Source organism: Hordeum vulgare, chromosome 2H (assembly GCF_904849725.1).
Source record: "Hordeum vulgare subsp. vulgare chromosome 2H, MorexV3_pseudomolecules_assembly, whole genome shotgun sequence".
Classification (NCBI taxonomy): Eukaryota; Viridiplantae; Streptophyta; class Magnoliopsida; order Poales; family Poaceae; genus Hordeum; species Hordeum vulgare.
Window position 1 is genome coordinate 96,253,324 of NC_058519.1, and position 14,430 is coordinate 96,267,753.

The following is a 14,430-nucleotide window of genomic DNA, read 5'->3' on the forward strand; positions in this document are numbered from 1 at the left end:
CAAAAAGAAAATATATTAATGATATCAGTTCGTAGAAAAATGAGTGAAGAGCAAATGCAAGAGATGGGGCAAATGAAACAGGATAAAGTATTCCGAAAATAAGAACTACTACCTCCTTTCTTAATTATACGACATTTTAGAAAACACCTTATTTTTAGGGAGAAAACTACAAGTAACTCCTGAAATGAAAAATCAAATCCAAGTTTTTAGTAGACATCTTCTCCATACTATCAATCAGTGTGACACCCAAACACATACACCTGCACAAGTTTGATTAGTTTCAGCACCAATGCTTTTATTAGTACTAGTATTAATAAGTAAACTATGAAGTATATATAGATAGTATAAGGGGACTGCTACGCATCTACCGGTGGATATTTATTAAATATCCATCACCTGAACAGCCGTTCAATCTCGCGCGTGTAGCCGTCCGATCCGCTGCGTCTGATCCGCTCTGGACGCAATTCCTGAAACGATGCTCGAGTTGCAGAAACTTTCGCTTTGTTGCAAAAAATAAAGTTTAGATCCGTTAATTCCTGAAACAACGGTCGAGTTTCAGAAACAATTTGCTTGTTGCAGAAGCACTACCCCAGCCGGGATCCGGTCCGGCGCGGGGAGGCAGGGCCGACGCGAGTCGACCGGCGGCAGGAACGCGACGGCGATGGCTGGGGGCTCCGGCGCCGGTGGTTGGGGCTCCGGTGGCAGCAGGATCGGCCGGCGGCGGCGCACCACGGCGGGGCGTGCGGGACCGGTGGCGGAGGGGGTGGCGGGGCTGCAGAAGGCCGGCAGCAGAGGGGGCGGCGGGGCTGCAGCAGCCGACGACGGAGGGGCGGCGAGCCACAGCAGGCCGGCGACGCGAGGTCGTCGGGGCGGAGCACGGACTGGACAGTTTCTCTGAAACAACTGCCCAGTTTCAGAAACTGTGCCCCAGTTTCAGAAATCGATTGATGCGCGGGACGAGGAAGTGGTGGACAGTTTATTTGAATCCACCAGTGGAAGGTAAGAGTTTCCCGTAGCATAATACAGTATTGGACGTAGAAGCACTGGGTTTAGTGGATCCAAAATGTTCCTGGCCATTCAAGTAGATAACGACTTTATAAAGCCTCTACAACCTGATACCATTTGCTATGATGAATATACACTCCATCCGTTTCTAAATATAAAACCTTTTAAATATTGCACTATGAACTACATACAGATGTACATAGACATATTTTAGAGTGTAGATTTACTCATTTTGTTTCGTATGTAGTCTCTTAGTAAAATTTTTAAAAGGTTTTATATTTAAGAACGAAGGAAATATTTTTCTTATAAACAATAAAGGAGCTTAGTGAATATAACTTTTCTATTTATTTAGCAAAATTGATGTCTTGGTTGTCCCCCCTGTTTTGTTTTTCGATAACAGGACAAACATATCTGCTGAGAGGGTATCCAAGAGCTGATGAGGACATGAGGTGGTCAAGCTTCTCGTTTTTTTCAATTCTGATTTGGCCGAGTCCAAACTAGTCATTGCTGCCTCCAAATATATTAGATGATGATCCAATGCATGCCTAACAATTAGTATTTGCCAAGTATCCTTTTTTTTTTACATGAAAAATGTCTAGTCGTGTATACGATGAAGAGGATCCTGAGTTTTGAGGTTTTCTGCAATCTATTCTTCATCTAACTTGTTGCACAAGAGGGATGGGCTTCCATTCATATTCAGACGACAGAGAACTGCATGGAGCGACGAACTGAAGCAGAGTCATGTACTCCATCTGTTCCTAAATATAAGCCCTTTTCGAGATTTTCATATGGACTACTCCCTCCGTTCCTAAATATAAGTCTTTTTAGATGTTTTACTAGTGGACTACATACGAATGTATAGACATATTTTAGAGTATAGATTTAATCATTTTGCTTCGTATGTAGACCCCTAGTAAAATCGCTTAAAAGACTTATATTTAGGAACGGAGGGAGTACATATGGAGCAAAATGAGTGAATCTACACTCTAAAGTACATTTATATACATCCATATATAGTTTGTATTGAAATCTCTAAAAGGGCTTCTATTTCGAAACGGAGGGAGTTGCTTGCTTTGCTGAAGATTTCATTTACTTCTATACATTAGCAATCACATATATAGTTCTGCAAGAATATATAGTCTACCCAATCATTAACTCAGGCTTGATTTCCAGTAGAGACACCTAATCAGTGCCGTCATAGGTTCTTTATCCTTCTGACGATACAACACGCAGCAAGAGAAAAGAACAAACTTTGACACAAAGTCTACAACAATTTCTCCACGCCACCAGCTATTCCTCGTCCGAACTCTCATACGCCAAACCAAGTAAGCTTACAGCTGCATTTTGCGACTGGGCCTTCGCTGGATCACCTGGTTTTGACAGAGGCTGCAGAAAGCTGACCGCCCCTTGAGACGGTCCCTTTTCACCTTCAGATGATTCTGGTTGGTTCCCAGGGGTAGACATTTTCCTCACAGAATCTTCTTGTTCCTGCTTAGGTCTATCACCCTCTGCTGTTTGTCGAGGGCTGCTGACTTTTGCTCGCTTTGGTTTGATCTCGACAATCTTCTTCAAGAGATCACGTTGCCTGCCCATAATAAGGTGTGTGCCAAATCAGAAGGCAAAAGTATTCTGTTCATGGAAACAGAGTCTTTGCTGCACAGAGCTTACCTTATATCACTTTTGGGTCTAGGCTCGACGCGAAGAGCCGCAGGAATAGCAGGTGCAGAATCAGCTAGAACTGCTGCTTGGTAATGCCAGAGTTAAAGAAAACAAACAAACAAATTGACAGAGTTGTCGAAATGTGGAACGCTGCAAGCTGCGATAAGATGCGAAACTACCCTAGGCATGTGAATATTGTGCTGCAAGTGCATGACCAATGACAAGAAAATCAAATGATAGATATGTGGAAAATAGCATGCAAGCATAGCAAGAACGCTTGGATTATACCAACGATTATCTTGTAAAATGTGTGGGAGATGTTATAATGTATCATGCAAGAGAGGATATCTTAAAGGCAGCAAATGCCCGCTTTTCTGTACGACGAAGGAGACGCTCTGCATCTTCCTCAGCCTCCATTTGCTCTTTAAGGTAGAGCAAATCATCACTGTCCAATGCTGAACAACATCAAAGTAAACAAGGTTAACAAGGAGCCAGCATGAATTCTTCATTAAAGAAGCATGAAGTACCTCCTCGCCCATGAAGGTAGCCTCCCCGCTCACCAGCAACATCCTGCATCTGTTGGCATCAACCGCCCAGTAGAAAGCCAGAATCCCTGTCAGGGCATGTTATCAGAACATCGTAAATCAATGCCTATTGGAGGCACACTGAGTAATGGGACCAATTTTTCAAGAATAGTGAGTAATCTCAATGGCCAAAAGCCCACAACCGCCAGCAAGTTAAATACTGTTCCGAACACAACACCAATCGGAGCAGATAATGCATGCTACCTAAACCTAACACAACCTTAATCTTTTTCCTGACCCATTGAACGATTTCTCACAATCCAAAGTAAATTCCCTGAATTTAAGCTCATTGGTACAAACATATCAAGGCCTTCTGTACTTATCTACATCTGTACCAGTCCAAATATAGTGCATATTCCAAGCAGCAAGCACAATACCGTGTCAAAACTCAAAAACAGATCTCTTTTCTTTCCATGACCCTCATTCAAATATCAAAACTATCCAATATTCAAATGTGATATTCGATAATGTAACTTAGATTTTGGAAGCTAAAGTAATTCCCTAAAAATAAGATACCTACCAGGACAGTGCTACTAAGTAATGATAACTCAATTTATTCACAATTTAATCAGAATTATTTTTGCAAGAGCATTCCGGTTAACCTTTGCTACCATGCGCTGGAAGGTGACATCCTCATCATCGATCTTGTCCTTTCCCTTCCCATACTTTCTATCTGCATATGCATAAGCCCAAAGGTGATGATTTAAGAAAATGTCCAATAAACCAAAAAGGAGAAGAATCACTTGTCCACACTGGGACTGGAGAATGATGAAATCACTAACCTTTGGGGTCGCTGAGGTTAGTGTACTCACGAACCTCACGTCCAGACATGTCTGAGAGCTCGGCTGGCCCTATTTATATTCAGATCCAACATTAGGTACAATTTTTCAAACCGAGAAGGGTAAAAGTTTGAACAGAGTTTTTTTTTGACAAAACCAATAATTAGTATAGGAAAAACAATAAAAAGAACCTTCAAAGAGAAATGGTATGACTCAACTGGGTCTAACAATTGGTAATTTCAACCAAAAATGAATTGGTAGTTGAGCTCTTACTGTCTCAAACTACCGTCCAAACACAAATTGTGTTAACTTGTCATGGCCGGCAAATTCTTATTTAGCGATCGTCTGACTTTGTTGTCCGAAAGTACTTTTTCTATAAGACAACTTAACATCTCAGTACATGGTAATTGAATGTGCTATACTGTACAACATTTACAATCTGGACATGTGACAGATACTTCTAAAAACTATTTAAGATGGATCCAATATCCAATATTGGATCCATCTCCTCCTATGACCATTCTATGAGCTCTTACAGTAAAGCACATTCAAAATGAGCATAGGAGATGGATCCAATATTCACTCCTGGTACAGTGGTTTCAGCTCATAAAAAGCAGAATAATTTGGCAGGAGATAATATATGCAAGTGTTTGAGGATGTTTGTTGCAGCTGTGGGCAAGCCTGGGACATGTGATCAAGATGCAGTTTCAGGTGTGGCTGATATGACAATGCAAGGTGCAAACAGGACATAATTAGTGCTGCAGCAAAATCAGCATCAAGGTTGGTGAAGGAATCCCCAAACTGAAGCAGTCATCCAGAGGCAGACTTGATGTGAGGCTTGGGGTTTGGGGGGTACGCCAAACTCGAAATTCATCCGATAAGTAAGTAAATGGGCCGACAATTTGAGTAGTCCTATCCTAAAGAAACACGATGCTCTGCCCTCTCGCTCATCAATTAGAGACAAAAAAAAGGGAGAAATAACTAGCAGCTCAATCAGATCTGAGGCTTGCTCTTCCCTAGCTCTAGGTCATCAGTCTGTTAACTAAGAATGTAATACTACTGCCGCCAATGTAGTCCAATCATTTTCTTCAGGCCTTTTTTGTTCCAAATAACTTGCTTCTACTTGCTGGGTGCCACCCTGCCAACTCCCACTGATGCCAAGCAGGGCACTCCAATTTAACCAATTGTGCATTAATACTTTGAATTTAGTAGTAATGCGAGAGCTTGGAGTGGGCGGAGCCGATGCATACTCAACCCTAGCCGTTAAGGCAAACTGGCTCGGTAAATATAATGAGAGGACGAAATAACAGAGTCAATACGGCAATATACGCAGTAACATGCTACTCTTAACCCTAGGTTTGGCAGGGGCAGTGGAGGCGCGCGCATCCACCCGCCTGAGATGGTGGGCAGCGGGGAGGGAGGGCGATGGCCGACGGAGAAACCGAGGAAGGCGAGGCCTACCCGATGCAGTGCGTCGGAGAGAGGTGGGCGGTGCGGCGGCGGTGGAGTCCAACTTGCGGCGGACCGGGGAGAGCGTGTCGCCGTGTCGCTATGGAGGCAGAGGGACGCCGCTGACCGCTTGGCACGGAGAGAGAGGGAGGAGAGGAAAATAAACGTAGGGATCGTCCCGGAACGCTGATCGTTTCCTCGGGCCGGCCCAGGCCCATCAGGCCTCGTTTGCCATTCGGGGATTCACGACTTTGAGAGGAAAATCCCCGCGAGGGTCACAAACCTCATAGAACCTCATGCATCTATTTGATAAGAGGGGTTTGCTTAGCCGAATCCCCTCTATTTCCCGTCAAACTCTTTCTATCCATGTGTTTCAGGACCCTCCTCGAGGGACTGGTGGAAACAAACCCCGAGGGATTTGAGAGGATTGGATGGAAGGAAGGGATTCATCAAATCCCCTCCTCCCCAAACCTCCCCAATCCATTTCTACCAAACAAAGCCTCAGCGGTCGGACATTCCTTCTTCGATCTGTTTTTCCCAAATTCACTAATCAGTATACTTCCCTGATGCAGATCTTCTCAAAGCTGAGCTTGTAAGCTGATCTTGATGGACGAGACATGTTTGAGGCAAGGGATCATCCGCAGAGTTGAAAACGAAAACACTATGGGCATTTGGAGACACAACTGGCTACCACGGACAGGGGATGATGAGGCCTATATCTTCACTAATTCTAACCCACCGTGCTTTGTGTCCGAGTTGATAAGTACATCGGAGGCAGCATGGAATGAACAGCTCATATGTCAGGTATTCTTGCCAATTGATGCTGAGTCGATTCTTTCCATTTCATTATGCATAAGAAATATTGAAGACTTCTGGGTGTGGAACGGTGAGAAGCACAGAATGTTTTCGGTGAAGTTTGCATAGAGAATAATCTTGCAAACAAAAATTACAAGGGGAGAACTGGATTGATGAGCGAGAGGGTGCATCACGCAATGGCCAGCAAAGCAATGAATGGACACAAATGTGGGGTGTTGATGTTCCTTCCAAGGTTAAACTGTTTCCGTGAAGGATTGTGCAAAGCTCTGTTCCCACCTTCGACCTGCTCCACCATAGGAACATGTTCACCTCGGATGCATGTTGGTTTTGCGGTGAAAGGGACTCCTGGAGGCGTGCCTTGATAAATTGTTCGATAGCGAGAAGTGTCTAGGCATTGGCAGATGAGGAGCTGGTTGAGCAGATGTGCCAACATGATATGGACAATGCAAGGGATTATATATTTTTACTGATGAAACAACTACCTCATCACCTCTTCGTTCGTATGGTGATCACATTTTGGGCTATATGGTTCGCGAGGCGAATGGCGATTTATGAAGACATCTTTCCAAGCTCTATGTTGACGCATCTTTTTTATCCTGTCTTACCGCAACGAGATAGAAATCATCAAGAAACCTAACACATCTCCAGCCAGTGTCGGCACCGCGAGGACTAGCGTCTGGATTCCGCCACCTTTTGGCACGGTCAAGATTAATGTAGATGTGGCAGTGGTTGGGAGAAGGGGCGTCGGCTCGGTTGTTATCGTCTGCAAGGACAGGGATGGAGCTTTTCTGGGGGGGCTCGACCATTGTCTTTTGTGGTATCTCAGACCCGACTACATTGGAAGCTCTAGCAGTAAGAGAATCTATGGCGCTTATAGAGGACGTGAACTTACAATACATCTATATGGCGTCCGACTGCAAGGTGGTGGTTGAAGATATAAAGAGAAAGAGCGGCACGGAATATGGTGCCATTATTCATGAGACTATACGTTCTTCTTCTAGTTTTCCTAGCTGTAATTTCGTCTATGAGTTTAGGAGCTCAAATGTCAAGGCTCATAATTTAGCGAAACATGCGTTGAAACTGGAGTGGGGTCGTCATGTTTGCTTAGGTCACCCCGGTAATCTTCCATTCGTCCATGTAAACACTATGACGACTTTATAAAGCTTCACGGATTGTCTAAAAAACTAATTGAAGAGTACATCTTTCAAAGACCACTCTCATCTTCTCACTTTGTGACAAGTGGTGCACTGCATACGTGCTACTTGTTGCAACCTAAGAGATTTCATTTTTTTTCGTACATTCGTTTTTTAAACGTTTTATCTCCCCGTGCGTTCAAAACTCGAACCATTTTCACCATTGATTTTCTAGCGCCGAGATCTTCGAAAATAAATCCCATATTAATAGGTTTTGACGAACTTTTTTTCTAAAAAAAATCGGACAAAAAAACCGTATTCTCGCGATAGGATAAAACCAAAAACGCGTTTTTTCTACATTTTTCCCTTTACGAAAGACATGGTCGTGCCACGAAGGCAAAACCATGACTCTTGTAAAAAAAATTCTTTCCGAGAGACACGGAAGTGCCTCTCATGATTTTTTTCTTTGCGAGAGGCACACCTCCCATGGAAACAAAATATCGTGCCTCTTGCAAAAAAACAAAAACACATTTTTTAATTTCCGAGAGGCACGGTCATGCTTCTCGCGGAAGCAAAATCATGCCTTTCACAAGAAAAACAAAAAACACGTTTTTTCGCGCCTTTTTTTTTAATTTTTTGTCAAAAAGCCAAGAAAGACCGATGAAAAACGAAAACATAAAAAAAAGAAAAAAATCAATCTAAAAAGCCAAAAACGTGTGGAAAAAATTAAAAAAACTAAAGAAAATGCTCAGAATGCTACACGAGGGGGCGGCTGAGAACACTGAAAACAGGCTAAACTATGACGCGTGAATGTGCTTGTTGTGAGGCTTCCGAAAGAACGCTCGCTAAGTAGTGGCTCCCTGTTTTTCCGGTTCGCCTCGTTGACTCGGAGAAACTGAGGAAGGCGAGGCCTACCTGATACGATGCGTCGGAGAGAGGTGGGCGTTGCGGCGACGGGGGAGTCCAACTCCCGACGGACCCGAAAGACGTGTCGCCGTGTCGCTCGGGAGGCATAACCACACAGGGGAAACCCCTATTTGCCGCTCTGTGCGAAGCGGGATCGAGGCTTCGCATAAAGCGCGAGGGGGATCGCGGTTTCGCATAGATCGGGATCGATTTTTTTCGGTTTTGGAAAACTTCTAGAAGGTTCCTTGAGCCGGTTATTTATTTTTTATTCTTCTTTATTATTTTCTGTTTCTATTTCATAAAATATTTTGGATTTTCAAAAAATATTCTTGATTTTTGAAAAATGTTATGTATTTTCTAAAAACAGTTCTCGGTTTCAAAATTTGTTCTTAAGATTCAAATTTCTACTCAGTTTCAAAAAAAATCTTAAGATTCAAAAAAAATTTGTGTTGTAAAAAATAGTTCGCACTTCCAAATTTGCTCAAAAAATTTCAAAATTGTTCTCATTTCCAAAATTTGTTCTCAAAATTAAAAAAATGTTCGTACTTTAATTTTTTTTCGTGCTTTCAAATTTGTTTAGGATTTTAGAAATTTGTTTTCAGTTTCAAAATTTATTATCTAGATTCAAAAAATGTTCGCGCTTCCAAATTTGTTCACGATTTTTCAAAATTGTTCTTGGTTTCAAAATTTATTCTGAAAATTGGAAAAATGTTCGTGCTTTAAAAATTTCTTCGCGCTATCATTTTTTTTCAAAATTGTTCTCCTTTTAAAATTTAATTCTAAAGATTCAAAAAATGTTTGTGCTTTTAAAAATTGTTCGTGCTTTCAAATTTGAAAACATTTTTTCAAAATTGTTCTCGGTTTCATTTTTTATCCAAATTCAAAAAATGTTCGTGTTTTAAAAATTGTTTGCTCTTTCAAATGTTTCGGGGTTTTAAAAAAAAATTCTCCTTTTCAAAAGTTTGTTCTCAAGATTTAAAAAATGTTCGTGCTTCCAAATTTGTTCCCTTTTTTAAAAATTGTCCTTGATTTCAAAATTTGTTCCCAAAATTTAAACAATGTTCGTGCTTTAAAAATTTCTTCGCACTTTCAAAATTGTTCAAGGTTTTTGAAAATTGTTCTCCTTTTCAAAAAAAATCCCAAGATTTAAATTTTTTTCGGGCTTCCAAATTTGTTCATGTTTTTTTAAATTGTTCTGGATTTCAAAATTTCTTTTCAAAACTTAAAAACTGTTCGTTCTTTAAATTTTTTGTTTGCACTTTCAAATTTGTTCGGAGGTTTTCAAAGTTTTGTTATTAAGATTTAAAAAATGTTTGCGCTTCCAATTAGTTAAAAAAAATTATAAATCTTGGTTTCGATTTTTTTTCTTAAAATTCAAAAAATATTTGTATTTTAAAATTTGTTCGTGGTTTTTCAAAATTGTCTAGTTTTCAGAAATTTGTTCTCAAGATTTAAAAAATATCCGTGCTTTGAAATTTGTTCACATTTTAAAAAAATAGTTCTTGAAATTCGGAAAATGTTTTTTCAAATAAAAAAAGAAAAGGAAAGAAAAACGAAGAAAAAAAGTAAAATAAACAAACAAGGAAAAAAGTAACAAAAAAAGAAACTAAATTGGGACGGCCCAGTCAGGGTGCTCCCTGTGCGGCGCACGGGCTCCCGATAGGAGGGGAGGTGCTATAGGACGCATTTTGTGTCAATTAGAAGGGGATTCGCATAGAAGTGCTGACGGGCTGGTTTTAATGAGAGCAACTAATTAGCGAGCGTTTCCTCTGAAGGCTTCCAGTGATCGCTTCCGTGCGCCGTCACTTGGTGCATTTTCAGCTGCCGTCATGTGTCGCTCACTGAGCGTTTCCTTTGAATTTTATTTTTTTCACACGCGTTTTCGCCGTTTTTGAGTGGTTTTTTATGATTTTTTTATGTTATAGTTTTTCACCGGTCTTTCGTAACTTTTGGACGAAAAAAATCATTTTTTTCTTCGAAAAAACGCGTTTTTGTACGTGAAAAAAATCGTTATTTGTTTTTTTGCGAGAGGAACGGTTTCGCTTCAGCAAAAGGCGCGGTTTTGCATTCGCGAGAGCCATGGCCGTGCCTCTCGGAAAGGGGAAAACGTGTTTTCATTTTTTTGCGAGAGGCACAGTTTTGCTTTCATGAAAGGCACGGTTTTGCCTTCGCGAGAGGCACGGCCGTGCCTTTCGGAAAGGAAAAAACGTGTTTTCTATTTTTTTTACGAGAGGCACGGTTTTGTTTTCACGAAAGGCACGATTTTGATTTCGCGAAAGACACGGTTTTACCTTCGCGAGAGGCACACCCGTGCCTGTCTCGAAAAGGAAAAAAAAACATTTTCTGTTTTTTTTGTGAGAGGCACGGTTTTGCTTCCGTGAAAGACACGATTTTGCCTATGCGAGAGGCACGCCCGTGCCTCTTCTGAAAAAGGAAAAAACATGTTTTTTGCTCTCTCTTTTTTCTCGTGAGGCATGGTTTTGCTTCCGCGAGAGGCACGGTTTTGCCTTCGCTAGAGGCACGGTTTTGCTTCCGCGAGAGGCACGGTTTTGCCTTCGCGAGAGGCACGACCCGTGCCTCTCGGAAAGGGAAAAACCGCGTTTTTCTATTTTTTTTTCTATTGCGTGACGCACGGTTTTTTCGTTCGTTTTTTCCTTCCGTTTTTTTTAAAAGTTCGTCAAAACCTATCAACATGGGATCTAGTTTTGAAGATCTCGACGCGAGAAGGCAATGGTGAAAATTGTTCGAGATTTGAACGCACGACTTAGGAGATAAAACGTTTTGAAAATACGGATCTACACAAAAAGAGAAAACTCCCAGATTGCGACAAGTGGCACGCATGCAGTGCGCTACTTGTCACAACCTGTGAAGGTGAGAGTAATCATTGGAAGATGTATTCGCTAATTAGTGATTTCGGGTTTTAATGGGCCGCAATTATTTTCGCGCGTGTTGAACTGTTTTCGTGATTGTTTTAGCACACATTTGGGCTGTTTCCATTGTTTCAAGCTGCTTTTACCGTTCAAACTGTTTCTATTGTTCTTGCTGTTGTTTTCAAATATTTTCTGAACTGATTCAACTAATTTTTGAACTTTAAAAAAAGCTGAAATTTCATTGTTTTTGTAAAAGTGCTGCTTCAAAAACATCTATAAGGTAACTGTGATGGATTCTAAAATAGTTGTAGAAGTAAAAACAGTTTATTCTACAATTAAATCTCCAGGCATTTTTTTAAATGACCTTAAGAACATTTTTTGAAAAACACAAACAAAATTTTGAATAATTATATGAACATGATTATTTTTCACGAACACAATTATTTTTATTAAAATGAACAAATGTTTAATTTACCAATCATTTCTTTAAAACATTACATTTTTTAAAACGGAGAACAAATTTGTAAGCGAAATTTGTAAGCGTGAGCAATGTTTTAAAGAACAAACATTTTAAGAATCTTGAGAATAAATTTTGAAACAAAGAACAATTTTAAAAAATCCAGAACAAATTTGGAAGCGCGGACAATTTTGTAAAGCACGGACATTTTTTGAATCTTGAGAATTTTTTTGAAATGGCATACAATTTTAAAAAATCATGAACAAATTTGGAAGCGCGAACATTTTTTGAAGCTTGAGAACAAGTTTTGAAATGGAATTTTTTTTTGAATTTCTAAAACTTAATCAGCTGTTGTATTTACAAACAAAAATTATAAATGGAAATCTTTTTTAAATTAATCAGCTGTTGTATTTCTGAAACTTAATCAACTATTATATTTGCGAACTTGTGAACAAAAGTTTAAAATGGGAACATTTTCCAAATTGTGGATTTTTCTTTCAAATTCCGAAACATTTTTTCTAATTCTGGATTATTTTTCAAACACCAATTTTTTTTTTGAAAATCTAGTACATTATTTAAAACATAAACAGAAAAAATTCAAAACATTTTTTGAAAATTCCAAAAACAATTTCTCGATTTTTGAACATTTTATCAGATTTTGAAGTATTGTTCAATTTCCAGAACATTGTATCAAAATCCGGAACATTGTTTCAAATTTGGGAGCATTTTTTCAAATCCGGGAACATTTTTTCAAATTCTGGAACATTTTTCAAACTCCAGATTTTTTTTTTCAAATTTCGAAACATTTTTTGTAAATTGAGAACATTTTTTGAAAATTCAGAACATTATTTAAAACATAAACAAAAAAAATTCGGAACATTTTTTTAAAATTCTGGAATATTTTTTAAATTTCGGATTTTTATTCTCGATTCCGAAACTTTTTTTCAAATTTCAAAATATTTTTCAAATTCTAGAACATTGTTTCAAATTCCGGAACATTTTTTCAAATTCTGAAACATTTTTTGAAAACCAAGAACATTTTTAAAACAGAAACAGAAAAGAATAAAGAATAAAACAAAATAAAAAATAAAAACTGGTTTAGGGAACCTTTTAGAAGTTTCCAAAAACAAAAAAACCCGATTGAGAACCTCTAGAAGGTTCCCAAAACCGAGGTGTTGGCATATAAATAGGTCGGCCATTCTCAAACGCTAGCTGGGTGCGCTTGTGCGAAGCCCCGACACGGCGATGCAGAGAGTGTAAAATAGGGATTTCCAGGTAGGAGCTCCCCCGTAGAGGGACGCCGTTGACCGCTTGACAAGGAGAGAGAGAGAGGGAGGAGAGGAAAATAAACGTAGGGATCGGCCCACAATGCTGATCGTTTCCTTGGGCCGGCCCAGGGCCATCAGCGGTCGGCCATTCCTTCGTTTTGTTTTTCCGGTTCGCCTCGTTGACTCGGAGTCGAAAAACAAAGCAACGGCGGCGCTCCTCCTCATCCGACATTTCTCCCCCCTTCCCTTAAAAACTCTGTCGATCCCTCCAGCAAAGTGTCGCCCCCTCCCTCTGATCTCCTCTCAGAGGCGGAGCTAGTGCTATGTCATTGGGTTCACTTGAACCCAACGATTTTTGCGCATCACGTATATATACATGAATATGGATTAGCTACGAACCCATTACTTTTTTTGCTTGAACCCACTAAATCATAATGCATACTTGAATTACCCAATCAAAGCCCACACACACATGCTAATCAATAGATGTCTCTTTTGTTATCTCATACTCTTTTCTACAATTTATCGGGTTGTTGTTGCCTCAACTCTGTTCCCTCCTTCAACTCGGCAATCTCATCTCTGGTCTACCCTATTTGCCCGCAAGACGCCAGCTGTGAACTAACAATGACAGCTCGACAAAGACACACATCGCCACATCTGCTCCATCTTATTTCTATCTGTTATTCTTTCTTTGGGAGTTTGAGTGATATATTTTTGTTGGTGGTATAGTTTATACTTTATACTTAATTATTTTATATCAAACTCTCATAATAAGTCTATGAGTAAACCCATTGATTCACTCGCTCTGTAGCAAGCTCGGGGTAGAGTTAACATATATGTGTTGACACAGTTAATGTATATATGTTGGGCACAAATGATACCAACAACTTTACTTCGTCAAATAGAGTTATATAAGTAATCAACTTCCTTGTCCTAACAAAAAGTCACATGCTTTTGACCCATATTCAGTGCAAATAGTAATGGTTAGCCTAGATGATAACCCACAAGTAAAATGAAGCAATTCTGTTCACAACACTTCTTTAGTACGAGATTCATATTATTATAATCATCCTATATAGTTTTTACGCAACAAACAAGAGCACAACCTTTTCACTAAGAAATGTATACATGTTGGCATGTTTTAAGGGGACATGCCGAAAACCACCATTTAGACCAAAACCACATGTGAACTACTCTTGGATTTCAATAACTCTAGGCCTAAACCAAATCTCATTATGCAATCTCTTCGGAAGGTGACATGGGCCTCGATTGATCTAGATTATCTTCGAAATGATGCAAGCACTTCAACGACACCCCAAAAAGGAAGCAATCAGAACTCCTACTACTAGTCTCACAAAGCCTTATATTTTGAGAGGCTTTCGTTTAAATAAACCACCTTCTGGTCCAACAGATCAAAAGCGAATTCTAGAGTGCGCTAGTAATTCTAAAAGGAAAGATGATATTCATATATAAAAGAAAAGACACTTTCAAATGGAGCGACTTT

General features: G+C 39.8%; 1 protein-coding gene across 2 annotated transcripts; it reads right to left on the reverse strand.

Moving 5' to 3' along the window:
* Nucleotides 1-2,141: 2,141 nt before the first annotated feature.
* LOC123425286 lies at nt 2,142-5,610 on the reverse strand. Of its 2 annotated transcripts, XM_045108967.1 has the most exons (7): nt 5,489-5,610; nt 4,031-4,099; nt 3,851-3,921; nt 3,192-3,240; nt 3,013-3,119; nt 2,674-2,753; nt 2,142-2,590 (listed from the first exon to the last, which is right to left on the reverse strand). In XM_045108967.1, exons 2-7 carry the CDS (start codon nt 4,077-4,079, stop codon nt 2,296-2,298), a joined length of 651 nt encoding a protein of 216 aa, XP_044964902.1. In that variant the 5' UTR covers nt 4,080-4,099; nt 5,489-5,610; the 3' UTR covers nt 2,142-2,295. The 2 variants fall into 2 exon arrangements, with proteins under 2 accessions (XP_044964902.1, XP_044964903.1); XM_045108968.1 differs by lacking the exons at nt 4,031-4,099; nt 5,489-5,610 and having other exon boundaries at nt 3,192-3,277.
* Between the last annotated feature and the right edge of the window lie 8,820 nt (nt 5,611-14,430).